The sequence below is a fragment of the Hemicordylus capensis genome, chromosome 1 (assembly GCF_027244095.1).
Source record: "Hemicordylus capensis ecotype Gifberg chromosome 1, rHemCap1.1.pri, whole genome shotgun sequence".
Taxonomy (NCBI): Eukaryota; Metazoa; Chordata; class Lepidosauria; order Squamata; family Cordylidae; genus Hemicordylus; species Hemicordylus capensis.
In genome coordinates, this window is record NC_069657.1 from 304,694,238 (window position 1) to 304,709,251 (window position 15,014).

Below are 15,014 nucleotides of genomic sequence, written 5' to 3' on the forward strand. Positions count from 1 at the left end.
TCAGGCACACCTCCCACTTAGGCAACATGCTGAAAGGTTCCCTTTCTGAGGGATCTTTTTCAGAATCAAGAGGTAGAGACCCCAAGAGGGTGATCTCCTCAGTCCCCAAGAGATCCTGAACGGTTTCTCCTCAGCGTGATTGTGCGCCTGTCACACTGACTGAACAGGCCGGGGCTTCTAAAAATGTGATTAACACCGTTTTTTTTCTGCCAAGCTGCACCAAAACCAAACATAATAACCAAGATAAACAAGTAATTCTACTTTGAAATTAGTTCACTTTAAATTAATAGTTCCTTTAAAAGTTTAGTACAAAACCAGCGATCAAAAGAGCATAAGAAATAAACAAAAAGGTGGTCAGAACGCATCCAACTGACCTGACTCTCACTGTGCCCTGACTTAGAGTCCTTTGCAATCACTTCAGCTTTTTCAGCAACCCTTGCTTTCCCCTTGTTCAGCCTCAGGCCCTGTTCTGAGGTTCAGCCCAGACTGTTTCTTCTTGCTTGTGAGTAGTTTTAGCTCTCCAGAGAGTATCCACTCTCCTCCAGTGACTTCACAGCTTTTTGTAGCCCCAGTTCTGATTCTCCCTCAGATCGTAGAAGCAATTCTTCAGTTCTGTACTTCTTGAGTTCCTTTCCCAGCTTTCTTCTGGAGTCTCAGCTTATACTTTAAACTCCAAACTGTGTCGTTATTCTTCTGAATCTGAACTCTTCCAGCTCTCCAACTTGTAACTTCAATTTATACTCTTTGACTTCTTTTTCAACACTGAAATTCTGCTGAAGGCAGCCTCCTATAAATACACAAGCTTTGCTCCTATATATTTTAAAATACCCAATCATATAACTCATTTTTCCTCCATTTTTCATACCATGACCAATCAAATCAAATCAAACCTCCATTTCCTTCCAAAATCAAACTTCAAACTAGTACCCTTAATCACCCTCAAAAATGAAACTGCTGAACAGGAGACATGATCTTCTGATCCTGTACAACTTTCTTAATACTCTGAATAGCAATGCCATATACAATATCAAGTCTTATTTACAAAAAGAAGAGGTTTAGGCCTCATTCCTCCACAGTCCTCTTGGATCTCTCTGTGACTGTCAGTACTATCAACCATAGAATCTTTCTGGAATGTCTGAGGCGGTTGAGAGTGGGAGGCACTGCATTGCGGTGGTTTCGCTCCTACCTCTAGGGCAGATTCCAGATGGTGTTGCTTGGAGACTGTTGCTCTTCAAAACGTGAACTTTTATATGGCATCCCCCAAGGCTCCATACTGTCTCCAATGCTCTTTAACATGTATGTGAAACCACTGGGAGAGATCATCAGGAGATTTGGTGCAGGGTGTTTTCAGTATGCTGATGACACCCAAATCTATTTCTCCATGTCAACATCAGGAGAAGGCATAACCTCCCTAAATGCCTGCCTGGAGGCAGTGATGGGCTGGATGAGAGATAATAAACTTGAGACTGAATCCAGATAAGACCAAGATACTTATTATGTGGGGTTGGAACTCAGGAGGCTATTTTGTTTTGCTGGTTCTGGATAGGGTCATACCAGAAGGGTTTGGAAGTGCTTCTGGATCCACACTTCTCCCTGGTGTTTCAGGTTGAGATGGTGGCCAGAGGTGCTTTCTATTCACTTCGGTTGATATGATGGCTACATCCGTTTCTTGAGATAAACAACCTCAGAACAGTAGTACATCTGCTGGTAACTTCCAGTATTGACTATTGCAGTGTTCTCTATGTGGGGTTGCCTTCGTACATAGTCCAGAAACTGCAGTTGGTACAGAATGCGGCAGCCAGGTTAGTCTCCAGGTCATCTTGAGGAGACCATATTACTCTTGTACTGAAAGAACTACAGTGGTCCCTCGACTTACGTAAATAATCCATTCCGAACGCACGTTCGGAGGTTGAAATTTTCGTAAGTCGAGGAGCGCACCACGGAAGTCTCAAAACACTCGTAATTCAAGGAAGCCGCATCTAAACATTCGTAGGTCGAGTAAGCTGATTCTAAACCGGCAACTACTTCCGGTCTTTTTTGTCGCTCGTAACTCGAAAAAAACGTAAGTTGAGTAGTTCGTAGGTCGAGGGATTACTGTATACTGGCTACCAATAAGTTTCCAGGCAAAATACAAGGTGCTAGTATAACCTATAAAACCTTAAATCTAAACAGCTTAGGCCCTGGGTATTTAACAGAACATCTTCTTCACCATGAACCCCATCGCCCATTGATATCCAGAGAAGTTTGTCTGCAGTTGCCACCAGCTTGTCTGGTGGATATACAGAGATGGGCACTTCTCTGTTGCTGCCCCAAGACTCTGGAATGTGCTTCCTGCTGAAATAAGAACTTCCTAATCTCTGGCAACGTTTAAGAAGTCTTTAAAGATGTATTTTTTCACCCAAGCATTTTAACTAGACGTGTGGTTTTAAATCATTTTAAGGTTTTGTCTGTTTCAATTTGTTTTATGTTGTTGTAAACCACCCAGAGATGGAAGTTTGGGGTGGTGTACAAATATAAAAAATAAAATAAATACTATATGTCTTAGAGGCATTTAAAAATAAGCCCTGGTCAAAGTTTTGTGGCACAATATTTCATTTTACTTGAGTTTCTCTCTCTCCTTATAGCTTATATAGAGGTCTCTGAAATCATGCATGGTATGGAGAAAGTGGATGGAGAGAAATTCTTCTCCCTCTCACATAACACTAGAACCAGCGGTCATCCCATGAAATTGATTGCCAGGAAATCTAGGACCAAAAAACATAAGTACTTTTTCACACAACACATCATCAATTTGTAGAATTCTCTGCCACAAGATGTGGTAACAGCCAACAACCTGGATGGCTTTAAGAGGAGTTTGGATAACTTCATGGAGGGAGAGGTCTTATCAACGGCTACTAGTCAGAGGGCTATAGGCCACCTCCAGCCTCAGAGGCAGGATGCCTCTGAGAGTACCAGTTGCAGGGGAGTAACAGCAGGAGAGAGGGCATGCCCTCAACTCCTGCCTGTGGCTTCCAGTGGCATCTGGTGGGCCACTGTGTGAAACAGGATGTTGGACTAGATGGGCCTTGGGCCTGATCCAGCAGGGCTATACTTATGTTCTTGTAGTGAAATGTGTATCAACAGCAAGTATTGGCTGACATTCAGGCCAAAGTAGCAAGCATTGAATAACGTTTTGTGTGTGCAATGGGGGAGGGACAATTTTTGCCAGGCACCGCCCCCCCTTTCATGCTCTAGCCCTCTTGTGCATCCTGAAATATTTCCCTGAAGACGCCACAATCCACAGGGACATATTTTTTGGAAGGGAGAATAGCCCCTTCCCAGTTTGTTCAAAATGTTGTCCGTCATGTGCAGTGTTAATCTGGATATCAGCCATTGCCTTTTAATAATAATTAACAGTAACTATATCTGGGAACTCTGTGTGTGTGTGTGTGTGTGTGTGTGTGTGTGTGTGTGTGTGTATAATATAATATCTGCTTATATTAATATAACTGAGTGGCTTTATGGCTGCAGAAATCTGTGGATTTCTTGAGGTTTTGCTTCTGATTATGTCATGTTTTTAAGTTTATAAATGCTATGCCATTATAACAGTCATTTGGAATAAATTGTAGGGTACTACTAGACCTTTCATGTTATTTAAATAACGTCTGACAATGTAACTACCAGTGTGCCAGGGAAGAGAGCTGGTCTTGTGGTAGCAAGCATGACTTGTTCCCTTAAGCTAAGCAGGATCCACCCTGGTTGTATACGAAAGGGAGACTAGAAGTGTGAGCACTGTTAGATATTCTCCTTAGGGGATGGAGCCACTCTGGGAAGAGCATCTAGGCTCCAAGTTCCTTCCCTGGCATCTCCAAGATATGGCTGAGAGAGATTCCTGCCTGCAACTTTGGAGAAGCCGCTGCCAGTCTGTGTAGACAATACTGAGCGAGATGGACCTGCGGTCTGACTCAGTATATGGCAGCTTCCTATGTTCCTATGTTTTGGAGAGGAGAGCTGGTCTTGTGGTAGCAAGCATGACTTGTCCCCTTAGCTAAGCAGGGTCTGCCCTGGTTGCATATGAATGGGAGACTTGATGTGTGAGCACTGCAAGATATTCCCCTCAGGGGATGAAGCTGCTCTTGGAAGAGCAGAAGGTTTCAAGTTCCCTCCCTGGCTTCTCCAAGATAGGGCTGAGAGAGATTCCTGCCTGCAACCTTGGAGAAGCCACTGCCAGTCTGAAGACAATACTGAGCTAGATAGACCAATGGCCTGACTCAGTATATGGCCGTTTTCTATGTTCCTATGTGCCTATTGCATTTGATTCTGTGAAGATTCTCTGTGCAGTCAGGCAACTAAGCATGCCTCTGTAAGGACAGCAGCTCTCAAAACCTTGGCTACAAGCAAGTCTCTCTTCTTCCTTTGGGACTATAATTCTGTTCTTAGCCAACTGAAAATAAAAAACCAAAATTAACGCATAACTGAGTCAAGCCCCAACAAGGATGCAGTTTAGATAACCAATAATGTTGTTCCATAGAAATGTGATGCGTCTGTGCATCTCCAAGAGGGATTTTTTAAATCTACAAAACTATGTAATGGTCACTGCTGTCAGCAAGAAAGTAAAATTTAAGTCTGCATATGTTTTTCAAAAACCCTTCAGTGAGAAGCATCTGTGGCTTGTAAAATGCAGGTGTGAATAGAATATGTATGCTCAAATTGTCTATGCCACTAGATGGAGCCATTAATCCAAATGAGTGAAACTTGTTAGTGAGCATCTAGTTACTGTGTTTGCTACAGTGATCTGAATGAGAGTCAAGGCTTGGGGGAATGAATGGAACTCCCTGGATAGGCTAATGCCAAGCACGTTTTATTAACTGCTGTGTTCATTGGAAGAGTTAGTAATCTACATGAAACCACTGGGAGAGATCATCAGGGGATTTGGAGCTGGGTGTTACCAGTATGCTGATGACACCCAGATCTACTTCTCCGTGTCAACTTCTTCAAGAGATGGCATAACTTCTCTAAATGCTTGCCTGGAAGCAGTAATGGGCTGGATGAGGGAGAATAAACTGAGACTGAATCCAGATAAGTCGGAGGTACTCATTGTGCGGGGTCAGAACTCTAGAGATGATTTTGATCTGCCTGTTCTAGATGGGGTCACGCTTCCCCAAAAGGATCAGGTTCACAGTCTGGGAGTACTTCTGGATCCACACCTCTCCCTAGTATCTCAGGTTGAGGCAGTGGCCAGAGGGGCTTTCTGTCAGCTCCAGCTGATATGCCAGCTGCTTCTGTTGCTTGAGATGAACGACCTCAAAACAGTGGTACATCTGTTGGTAACCTCCAGACTTGACTTCTGTAATGTGCTCTACGTGGGGCTGCCTTTGTACGTAGTCCGGAAGCTTCAGTTGGTACAGAACGTGGTGGCCAGGTTGGTCTCTGGGTCATCTCGGAGAGACCACGTCACTCCTTTGTTGATAGAGTTACACTGGCTGCCAATAGGTTTCTGGGCAAAATATGAAGTGCTAGTCATAACTTATAAAGCCCTAAATGGCTTAAGCCCTGGGTATCTGAGAGTGTCTTCTACATTATGAGCCCCACCGCCCATTGAGGTCATCTGGAGAGATCAGTCTCCAGTTGCCGCCAGCTCAGCTAGTGGCCACACGGGGACGGGCTTTCTTAGTTGCTGCCCGGAGACTGTGGAATACGCTCCCTACTGAGATACGATCCTCCCCACCTCTTCACCCAAGCGTTTTCAGTTATTTAAAATTTTAAGGTTTTAATTTGTGGATGATTTTTAGATAGTTAAATTGTTTTAAGTTTTTGTATATGTTTTAACTTGTTTTATGCTATTGTTAACCGCTCAGAGACGAAAGTTTGGGGTGGTGTACAAATGTGATAAACAATTTTTTAAAAAAATAAATAAGCAGTATGTAATGTCAAAGATGGCTTGGCTATTATTCCAACTGTTTTTAAATGGCTGATATATGCACATATATGGGCAAAAATAACATGCAGTCTGGAAAACCATTTTTACTACTTAGTCTATGTATGCTAGCCTGTTTTTTAAAAATATGATTTCTTCAGAAGTGGATGTTACAGTTAATTCCCACGAGTGTTTCTCTACCTTTCCTCAAAACTTCTGCATACAGATAGTACTTCAAACATCTGTGTGTCATTTTTTGCAGCAATTATCTGTGCAATTATGGAGAACACATCAGCTAAGAGTAAAGTAGAGGCAAGGCTCATGAGTTTGATAAAAAACAAAAAAAAAAAAAACCTGCAGCAAGCCATCTGTCCATGTTTTTAAAAAGACACACAGCTGGAGAACATAACAAAAGCTATCCTCATTTCTTCTAAAACTGACAGTCTTGCTCTCATACACACCTGATTTTATGATGCCCTCAAGGCAGCTTCTACTTCATATACAGGATCTATTTTATCAGGTGGCACCAGTAATTGTTCTGATCCAGCAAAGGCCAATCTAGGTACAGAAATCAGTTTCTCTCCCCCACCCCCTTGGCATAAAACCTTCTCTCAGAAAATTTTATTATGCATGTTTCCTGATGCCATACATAGATTGTGAGCTGATCTGGCATGTTATTTGATCAATATATGTTTAGTAAAAACCAAACCAAAACCCCACCATATTAATTCCCCATCTTGTATCTCAAAGTTTTTGAAATAGCCAAGTAATTCAGGGCTTGACAAATCCCGGGTACCAGAGAGCCATGGTGCCTAGAAATTTAACTGTGACACCTAGATTTGGATAGTCAGAGATAGAGATTTAATAAAACTATTTGTCTCAGGCAACTGTGTCCCTTTCCTAAGCATGTTATTTGTAGAGAGAAGCCCATTTGCCCTCTTCCTCCACAGTGTCAGTTACTAAATCTAATGCTGTCCAGTATACATTGTCTGGCTCCTAAATTCTTGGACTAGCTCCTTGATCTAAATAAAATTTCACCTGGCTGAAGTGGTGGAATTGAAATATTTGATGGGGGTGGGTGGTGGGGGATAGAATCAGTAGACTTGATGTCCTTTAACTTCAATGCCTTATGTGGGGATTTTTAAATCAAATGTATATACTTTCACACTTCCTAAGGATTATCATCTGAAAAATGTTAATTATAACTTATTGTCAAATTTGCCTAATATTGCACTGGTATCCATTCATTGTTCATCAATGAAATCATAATGGCTTATTAAACAATAGATGATACCCAGATCAGCACTGCATGCATCAGTGCAATTTGCATACTACCACTGTGCTGTTGCGTGAGTGTGAGTGTGATTTTCACCAATCTCCCCTTCCTTCTGAAGCTCACCACATTAGGGATGTTCACGGACTGCGGAGGCACGGTCTGATGCCAAGTGTGTGTGTGTTGCTTTAAGGGCAGGGGGGTTGTACTTACCCCTCCCACCGCTTTCTCCCTCTGGCGCTCCATTTTCAAGCAAAATCTTTGGGGTGGCAGCTCCTGCCCCCTTGTTGCCTGCTAAAAGCGGAAATAACTTCTGTGCATGTGCCTGCCGCCGCACTCATCACAGTGATATGCATGACGTGTGCGTGGCGGCGGGCGCATGCACGGAAGTTATTTCCGCTTTTAGCAGGCAACAAGGGGGCAGGGGCTGCCACGCCAAAGATTTTGCTTGAAAATGGAGTGCCAGAGGGGGAGAAGCGGTGGGAGGGGTAAGTACAACCCCCACCCACCCCCGCTCTTAAAGCAACAAACCCCCGCGTTGGACTGCTGGACCAGCAAACCGGTTGCAGGCCTCTAACATGGCCTGCGGACCGGTTTGTGCACATCCCTACATCACATATCTCCAAAATAGGTCCCCAAGGTTATAGGTACCATTGGGGACCAGTGTTCTCTCTAATTTGTTTCATCTGTGTGCGGAATGAGTTTAGTTTAGAAGAAAAATTTCATTAATGCTGTGGGGGGAGATTTGTTCTCAAAATTTATCTTTATTGCTAGATAAACAGATTTGTTAGTCCCTAATTGTTCTAGTTAGTTTTTGAGCAGCATAGTTCATTATTCACTCACCCATGCAATGGAACTCAGACTTTGAAATACTTTTAAGCAGGATGCATTCTAATTGGAGTGAAACATTTTGTATTTCTTTCTGTTTTGAGGCAATTGTATTGACTGATGTCCTGATTTAAATTACTCAATAGTACTACTCAGGAGCTACTCTAAAGGACTACAAAATTCAATAGGACTTTCTCAAGTAAATTTAGTCAGGATGCCAGCCATTGTAAATGGAAGTCTGTTTTAAAGCTTTTAGAATGAAAAGCACATTCTAACCCATGTAGACTCTTTATTCAAATTAGAGACTGGTAGTACAAAAGTATCACTTGTGAACACATCCAGTGTGTCATCTTCTGTCACGATCAGTGTTTCCTCTTAAGCCGTGCGCGCGCTCACATGTTTTTTGATGTCTGCTCATTCAATTTTAGATCCCGCTCAGGTTGAATCAGGAAGGCCCCATTGAGTGCATGTGTGCACACACTGCCTTGATATTGCTGCCCAGAACAAAACTCATTCCACACACAGATGAAAAAAATTAGAGAGAACACTGGTCATGATGAAGTAAAATTGCAAATGCTGAGTTACTTGAGATACACTTTATTCAGCAGATTTCTTGTGTTCATTATTTGTGTCTTTGGAAAGCTGATTATTGCAGCTTCCTCTGATCTATAAAAACGTATAGGAAGTTATTAAGAAGACAAACCTTATTTTGATGAAGCTTTTAGAGTACAGAATACATGTTAGAATTCTGATTTAAAAATTGCCACACATGTTATGTTTTCTAGTGTTAATCCTCCTTCTCCTCCTCCAAATTGTCTTAAGCCACTGCAGATGTAACACGATGTATCTCTTAACTATCACTAAATGATTGGTGACAGGCATTGGCATTGCATGCTTCCTTTCCCAACCCTCCCATTCTGCATGAATACCTCATACCCTTCTCCTGTTAATGGTGTCTTACATAAGCAGTGTCTTTAACCTCGGTTAATAGTAGTTCACCATAGTTTTGCCATTCACATTTCTAGCAAAGGGCACGTGCCCCAAAGGTTTGGATGGATGCCTAGGCCCTCTTGCCTGCCTGTCCCCCACACCCATCTCCAGTAGCCTTATTTGAATGAAGGAGCAGGTGGGGGGCCCAGCAGACACTTCATCACTGCCTCCCCACCCCATGCACTTATAATTGTAAATTGGAGGGACAGAGCAAGCCATCTCCCCATTTCCTCCTCAGTTCTCTGCTCCTCTACTTTCCATTTGCGTGCGGGGGAAGCAGTTGCACTGAGGGTCAGTTCTTTTGATTCTTCCTCATTCCCAGCAGAAATGCAGCACCTGGGCTCAGTGCAGGGAGCAGTGGGTGGCCCTCATGCCCAGCCCCCCCCGAAATCTTTCTCTCATTGTTCTTCCCCCTCTCTGCGATCTTTAACATATGCACAGAGTATAATGCTTATTTAAATCCAACAATCTAACCACTACACTGCACTGAATTCTTTCTTGCTTTTTCATTTGTTGGGGGAAATACAAATAAAAAATATTTGTTTATAAGCTAGCTAGTTTCTACAGCCATTCTATTCTTTTGCTGAATAATAGCGTGGGGTCAGGGAGATCCTTCTGGCTCACTCCTATAACTCACCCCCCTGCAGTTCTCAGTGCTTCAGGTCTAGCACAGAAAGAGAGGGACGATGAGGAACAGATTGATTAAGGTAAGAGGAATGGTAGCAAAACTAAAATTCTGTTGTCCTCTATTTCATGGAACATTGTATACAGTGGTCCCTCTAACTTTTTCATCTCTGTGCAGAATGAGGTTTTTTTCTGGGCGGCAGTATCAAAGCAGTGTGCATGCACATGCATTCAGAATGGGGCCTTCCTGATTCAGCCTGAGTGGGATCCAAAATTAACTGAGCAGACATAAAAAAATATGTGAGCACTCGCCTTAGAGGGAACACTGATCTCATCCAAACTGTAATGATTTGAAAGAATTCAGAATTTCTATCTCACTTTCCCCCCATCTTAAAACGTGCACATCTACAAATGCTCTCAAATATTGGAGGTATTTGTGTATTTCAAGGAACTCAAGGTGTTGGAGATGGGGATAGCTCACTTTCCCCCTTCACAATAGCCCTATAAATTTATTTGTGTGTGTGTGTGTGTGTGTGTGTGTGTGTGTGAGAGAGAGAGAGAGCACCTTGTGTGTGTGTCTCTCTCTCTCTCAATTTGTTATGGGGCGGCTTACAAAGTTTATTATTGTTATTTATTGTCTTCAATCATGAAGCCTGGAAACAAAGTTGTGATTTATTTACCTGACATAAGATGTCTTTAAAAACCATGTCTGAGTTTGGATTATTTTTAATCTTAATTTCTCATTAGGTCCACGATGGGCTTCCTGGAACACAGGTGTTTTTATTTGTATCAGATGTGCTGGAATACATCGAAATCTGGGAGTTCACATATCAAGGGTCAAGTCTGTCAACTTGGACCAATGGACACCAGAACAAATACAGGTAAAAAGAAAACTGAAAAAATACAAATAAGTATCAAAAGCTTACTTGGTAAAATGTATCACTGTTTATCTTAAACTAGTCCCTTGCGTATTGAAAGGAGACAAGTACATATTTCACATGTGGTGGATGTTTTGTAGCCAGAAACTACTAGTGGGGGAATTAATATTTCTCTAGAAAGGATATTAATGTTGGATCCTTTAGCATCCTTGTTGACTTGCACAAAGAATGTTTCAATGAGGTAGTGAGAGATCATAACATATATATAATTGTAGCTGCAAGAGTTTGTTGTGCACAACAATACTGGTGGGTGATGTTAACGCATTTAATTTCTGAATGGAAAAGGAAGCTATATGATTATGTTGTGGACGTCCAAATTATGTAAAAGTCAAAAAATGAAGAAAATAGTGTAATAAACTTAGATTTTGATCACACTGAATATTGGAAAGGTAGAGCATGTTCATTTTCTAATCTAAGACCAATTTAGTTTATTATGACTGTGTACTGATTTTAGTGATCACATATCTAGCATTTGTTCCTATCTGGCTTTATTTAAAACATTAAAAGTATACCTCAGTCCTGTTAGAAGTGTTTCATTTTTATTGTGGAAGCACCCTTTCAACTTATCCTCAATCTGCTGGGGTGTGTGTATATCAAATCTAAGATAGTTTTCTGCATACCAACAAAAGAGAACAAAGTGGGAAGGAGATGGCAATGAACTTGCTGTCCTTAAGTTTTAAATTTTCCAGTTTGTAATCTCGCCTATCACTTATGATGCTATTTTGGCAAGATTTTGCTAGGTATAACAAGAAACTAGCAAGATTTATCAGTGGTTTTCAAAGTTTTTGGAACTTTTGTCCTGTAGAAAGCAATGCCTGTGGGTATTGGTGTTTTTATAGAATATAAAATTATGAGAAGATATCAAGTAAAGCTATAACAGAATATTGTGATATGAATGCAGTGGTGGAGGCAGGGTGGAGGCAGGGGAGAATGACTGGTGACAACAAATGCAATAACTTTTAAAACACACGTTACCTCTGACCATATTTACTTACAGATAAGTCCCTATGAAGTGGTGCTAATGAAGGAGTGGGCAGCTCAGCCACCTCTGGTAGTGCCTAAAATTGATCTAACGGGTGTGCTAGCTGGTTGGGAGAAGCGCTAGATCTGGAAGTAGAACCAGATGGACTTGCTCATGGGGCCAGGTGGTTGGGGGAACAGGCAGGGACAGGACTGGCCAGGCAAAGGGGGTATAAGAAACTCAGGTGGATGGAGGAGGTGGCAGGCTAGGCCATGGCCAGAGCTGTGCAGGGTCAAAGGGAAGGAGAACAGGCCTGAGCCATGCAGAGCAAGATAGCTCAAGGCTAAGGGAATACCCCACCTCTAGACACTGAGCAGGAGAGCCCCACTAATATTAGTTCTGATATACAGCTTTTCAGTGAAAAGGTCCTCGGAGTACTCTACACAGAATAATAATAGAGGTAAAACTATGGAGTGTGAGGCAGGGTAATATGGCTTTGAAATTTGTTTAGCTAAAAGTGCTAATCCAGTCCACTGTTAGTTCATTCATTCATTCTATAACTGTAACAAGCAAGCAGCACAAGCATGTCGTACACTAGCTCAAAGCTTCGTCTTGTTCTGTTTCCTAGAATAAAGTTACTTTTTTTGTTCTTGTCTAGTCTTGCCCCACACCCACACAAACCAGCATTTTAAAAGGGGATAATTTTTCTTTTTGTCCTAAGGTGGATAGATGGTGGCTGTGGGTTAAGAATTAAAGAGAAGTCCTTTCTAAGAAAAAGAGATTCCTAGAGTCCATCAGTCACAAGTCCCATTGATTTCAATGGTGGTTGCTTTCAAGCAAGAATGCTTAACACTACAGCTGTTGGTTATTAAACTAGAAAATTTTGATTCAAGAATTAAAGCTTTCCTCCTCATTTCTTCTAGTGCATGCAGGAAATGGGAAATACCAAGGCAAGACTACTTTATGAAGCTAATCTACCAGAGAACTTCCGAAGACCTCAAACAGATCAGTATCCTTTATGGGACTAGTGTGGTGTTGTATTGTGTTATGCAAAGTATTTGATTTTAAAATGGATTACACACTGCACAGTGACTAAATGGCTAAGTTGTAAAGAATTTTTAAAAATCTGCTTTTAAAAGATCTGGACAGTTGATTTTTAATGAATTGTGAACTATTTAAAAATACATTAAGAGGTAAATTTGTTAAATCATACTGAATTTGAGAGAAATAGTGTGATAAGAGTTCTGTCAAGTAAACTTATTAGCTTCTAGTATTGAGAGAAGCTGTAAGAAAGAAGCATTTGCAGGTAACCCCTTCCACTTCTCTCCGTGAGGGCAATCTCTTACTTCTCTTCCATTCCTGTCAGTTTAATGTAAATGGTTAGCACTTTGTGAAAGGACAACCCAATTTCTGTGGTGTATCTGGTCCTGTGTTGGTATTGAATAAATAGAATAAGAAAATCTGAACCTAGTATACTAATACAGTGTTACAACTAGTGATGGTGGCAAATTTTGGAAAGGGGAGGTTGAAGGCTAACTCACCAGGTTTGGCAATCCTCAAACTATTACAAGTGTAGCTAAATCTCCATCAAGATTTCAGCTTGGCTCCTAATGGTTGGTATCAACTCTCTCCTGCACAATTCATCTTCTCTCTCTTGAGATTCCTGAACACACCAAAGCAGGGGGAGGAGGTGGAAGCATGGGAAAAGACAAAATGGCCAAAGCCAAGGATTTTGTCCTAAGTTCCTGACTTCCTGCAGTGAAAGCTTCTGAGTATGCTTGAAGTCTCCATTGCTAGCTGGAACTCTGAACTATCAAATCTCTCTATTTCGGTCAGTGACCAGCATAAGGTTAAAACATATGTGGAAGAAAAAATAGTCAAATTTCTACTACAAACAATAAAACCAAATAAACTAAAAAGTCCTCCTGAACATAGATCAAGGTTCTGAAAGTGGACCTACCAGAACTACTAAGAATACGTAACTTAGGATAAAAGGAGATAGCAGTATTTCATACTTATGAGATTATTACATACAGATCAAAATTTAAACAATTGCCTTCCTGACTCCTGAATCTGAAAGGGGTTAAACAGTTCAAGAGCTTGGGAAAATTTAGTTGTTAGATTTGCTGTTAATATACAAATGATCCCAATACCTGCATGCCCACCTACAGTTCTCCCCTCTATAGCTGTGAAAGTTGCTCTGGCCTTAAATCCATCACCTATTTTCCCATTATTAAGTTCTTACGCAAACGGAGAGCTGCGCTACAAAATTTAGCCACCTGTCTGGTGATGCTGGAATTACTTCCAGCAGCCTGCCAATCATCTGAGGAGAGTCAAGACCTGGGCATTTAGCCATCAAAGGGTAAATGAGATCCCAACACAGGTCTCTATAGAACAAACATTCCAACAGCACATGGGTGACTGTTTCCACTTGACCCTCCCCACATGGGCAGAGCCTCTCCCCATTGAGAGTCCCTCTGTATCTGCCCTCTAAGAGGGCTGAAGGCAGGGCATTGCATCTTGCCAGGGTAAAAACTCTTCTTAGTGGGGGCACCTCCAAGATCGTGAGAGAGGATGCTGGGGCCAAACTATACTTGACTGATTCCTGGCTCTGAAAGTCAGGTGCCCTCACTATATCTGTTTGTCTCTCGATATCCTCTATTCTCTGTTTAATGAGCTTCCTAGCTGTCTCCAAACTTTGCATAAGCAAAGCAGACTGATCGAGGCCCAAGGCTGTCATCTTTTGGTTCAGGGCACACTTCTAGGCAGACTGATAGGAATCCTCTAATACTAAGCGGCTCAGCCCTGTGTCTGAGGAAAAATAACCCTCAGCCAATAAAGCAGCACAATTTGCCAGCATCTGGCCTCAACTCTGAGACCCACCTCCAATCTGAGCCTCATATTAGAGGTACACTTGGGTGTCTGGAATATTGCTCTAAAGAATTTAGACTGCACCACTTCTAGCTGGGATAGATCTGGATAAGGACCCAATTGGACACCATACAGTAGCTGTGCCAATGATTTTGCATGAAAAAGTATTAAGGCCACTAGAATGAAATGCCCTCCCCTGGTTCTATAGAACCACAAAATAGCTCGAGCACTGTTTTGGGCAGTCTGGGCCACATAAGAAGCATGGGCATGTCTTGATCCCGATGAATACACAGCTACCCCCAAGTATACAAAATTTTGGACTTGCTCTATCCTTTGTCCATCAATTTTCCATATCCGTCTCTTAGGTCTCCTAGCAAAGGAGAGCACCTTCGTTTTCTGATAATTAATACACAGCTGTTCTCTCTTAAAATAAACAGCCAGTGCCCCCAAGGCCCTCCTTAGACCAACCGGGGTTCTAGCCAAAATGGCTGTGTCATCCGCATACAGCAATACCAGGATACTTCCAGCTAGCTTAGGAGGATGGAAATCACTGCTATCAAGATGGATCACCATATCATTGACAAAAAGGTTAAACAGCAAGGGCATCAGCACACATCCTTGTCGGACAGCTCT

General features: G+C 41.9%; 1 protein-coding gene across 5 annotated transcripts in view; it reads left to right on the plus strand.

Moving 5' to 3' along the window:
• Positions 1-15,014, plus strand: part of SMAP1 (small ArfGAP 1) — a 169,703-nt gene that overhangs the window by 90,140 nt on the left and 64,549 nt on the right. For all 5 annotated transcript variants that reach the window (XM_053286762.1, XM_053286761.1, XM_053286763.1 and 2 more), the window contains 2 exons: positions 10,359-10,492; positions 12,434-12,519. In XM_053286762.1, the coding sequence (XP_053142737.1) occupies positions 10,359-10,492; positions 12,434-12,519 (220 nt within the window). The remainder of the gene's footprint in view (positions 1-10,358; positions 10,493-12,433; positions 12,520-15,014) is intronic.